We start from the raw sequence: 2,113 nt of genomic DNA, 5'->3' as shown, positions 1-2,113 counted from the left end.
GAAGAGATGGATCATGTCGATGTCGTGAAGTACCTTTTGATCTTTTATATAGTGGTTCTATATGGTCATTTTTGTGTCTGGACTGACGTTCGTGGTCTTCGTGATGTTGGTGTTCATCATATTTGGGTGTTCGTTCCTCACGTCTTCTGTCCGTCCTGTGCCTACGACCGTCTTGCCGAGATTCACTGTGTCGTTCTTCGTCCTCGCTCGAATTCCCATACAATCGTTTTCGAGATTCTCTTTTAGACGTGCTTTTCAATCTTCCCTCCTCGTCCTCGTCGCTTTCCTCATGTCTCCGTCTCTTCCTCTCCACAGCCCTTTCACTACGCCCACTTGCTTCCTTACGCCCACCCTCATCCCTGTCCTCTCCCTTTTGCTCTCTCTTCCCCCTGTCATCCCTTTCCACTATCCCCTCTTCGTATACTCCTGTCGCTCTCTGGTCTCGAGCTGGATGACCCATTCCTCGCTCTCTCCTCTCGCATTGATCTCTCTTCACCTTGCATGACTCGCCGTGATCCCCGGGAGTCTTCCCAACTCCCCCCATCCTTATGTACCCTATGATAGCTCTCCCTTTCGTCCCGTAGATATTCCTTCTCCCTGACTCTCCTTTCAGACCCAATCCTAGAAGCCGCAGCGCTTCTCAACGCACCACCAAATAACCTTCCATGTCCGTTCCCCCCACTTCTCTCCCGTCTCACCTCCTTGGCGGCTTGTTCTTGCGCTCGAAGTAAAGAAGCGTTATGTCCATCGACGGTCCGTATCACACTTGCCAAAAACCTTTTGTTAGGTTTTGGAGCATTTGGATCGGGGCTGGGATCAGGTTAGAAACTCAACTCATTTCACCTTCACTCCACCCTGACCATCCTTCAATCATCTTCTCCTCCACACTCTTTTCTTCACTGAACATGGTTCAGTAACACCAGAGGTTCTCATGAAGGTATGTTATACAGGTGTCCAAGGTGAAAAGTCGAGAGCAGACTTACGAACTCTCTCCTAAATACGCCTTCAAACCTAAAGAAGTCCACTGTTCTTCTTTCCCCTTTGCTTCATCTGCCAATAGTTGAGCTACATGTTTATCGAGTTCTTCATCGGTTATATCAACTGGGACAGATGCAGCTGCGCGTACTAAAGAGTTTACCACAGAGTTGAGGGACATAGTAACATGCTTGAACTTGCACCACTGCATCTTCCCAATTCTCCTTCCCTATGGCAAACCTTAAAGGGGGGGATGAATTAAGTTTCACCTCGATCACGTCTCACGTCGTCGTTGACTTTGTGTCATCATAAAACTGGATGATATTTTGCAACTCTGAACTCAAAATATCGACTAAATATAGAGAAGTAGAATAGGATAATCAATATGCCGTCAGATAGGAAATGGTTCAGTCAGTCTTTTCTTTCTATTCAAAGTCAAAATCAAGCTGACGCTGATGCACATCATGCTCTCATCTCGATCCACTTCACAACGATCTTGACGACCTATGATATTTCGTATGAAACGATGATATACTTCATCTGATAGATCTTGAGGCTCAGACAGATGATGCGATCTTTGGCGGGGTGAGTCTTTCACATCTACTTCGTGCACTGTCTCTGTTCCCTCCCTCTAGTTGAGATCTATGTTACAGCGGACGAGTTACTTGATGACCACAAGGGGTTTCGGAGGGAGGGGTCAACGATTTCAGGTGGTCAAGTGGTATATTGACTGATGTATAGCAAGAACCCGCTTTTAAATTTCTGGGTTTGACGAGGTATCAAAGACTTGGGGGGTTTGTATTTTGTCAGTGTCTCCTTTTCCTTCTCTTGTTTTCTCCTCTCGACTGAATCACTGTCTCAAACTACTTAAGATGTCACCGTCTCCCACGTTCACAGCGAAACCATCCATCCCTGGGTTTAGCATCACATTTATTCTATCTCACAATGATCTTCTGATTGCTATTCTAGTTTCTTCGTGCTAATCCTTTCCAACCATCATGCCAAAGTTGGATCTGACATTTGTGATTATTTCAGCGCGTAAGGACTGGGGCGACTCTGGAGACAATTGGACGCATTCGTGGTGGGAAATTCATTTGGAGAACCATCGCTAACTTTCAGGCTTTTAGCCGGTTTGGCA

The 2,113-nt window shown here is 46.2% G+C and overlaps 2 protein-coding genes across 2 annotated transcripts in view; one reads left to right on the top strand and one right to left on the bottom strand.

Moving 5' to 3' along the window:
• Window positions 1-1,156, bottom strand: part of TREMEDRAFT_66667 (uncharacterized protein) — a gene marked incomplete at both ends in the record, with an annotated part of 1,833 nt that extends 677 nt beyond the window's left edge. Inside the window, 3 exons of the mRNA XM_007001799.1 lie at window positions 88-447; window positions 650-810; window positions 984-1,156. Coding sequence (XP_007001861.1) covers window positions 88-447; window positions 650-810; window positions 984-1,156 — 694 coding nt within the window. The remainder of the gene's footprint in view (window positions 1-87; window positions 448-649; window positions 811-983) is intronic.
• Window positions 1,157-1,298: 142 nt separating this feature from the next.
• The window catches only part of TREMEDRAFT_41456 (uncharacterized protein), a 1,881-nt gene continuing 1,066 nt past the window's right edge, over window positions 1,299-2,113 (top strand). The window contains exons 1-4 of the mRNA XM_007000851.1: window positions 1,299-1,385; window positions 1,523-1,560; window positions 1,717-1,780; window positions 2,095-2,113. The gene's annotated coding sequence lies outside the window, so the exon portion shown is untranslated. The remainder of the gene's footprint in view (window positions 1,386-1,522; window positions 1,561-1,716; window positions 1,781-2,094) is intronic.

The sequence above is a fragment of the Tremella mesenterica genome (genome assembly GCF_000271645.1).
Source record: "Tremella mesenterica DSM 1558 unplaced genomic scaffold TREMEscaffold_1, whole genome shotgun sequence".
In the NCBI taxonomy this organism is placed as follows: Eukaryota; Fungi; Basidiomycota; class Tremellomycetes; order Tremellales; family Tremellaceae; genus Tremella; species Tremella mesenterica.
This window is presented reverse-complemented; position numbering and strand designations above follow the sequence as displayed.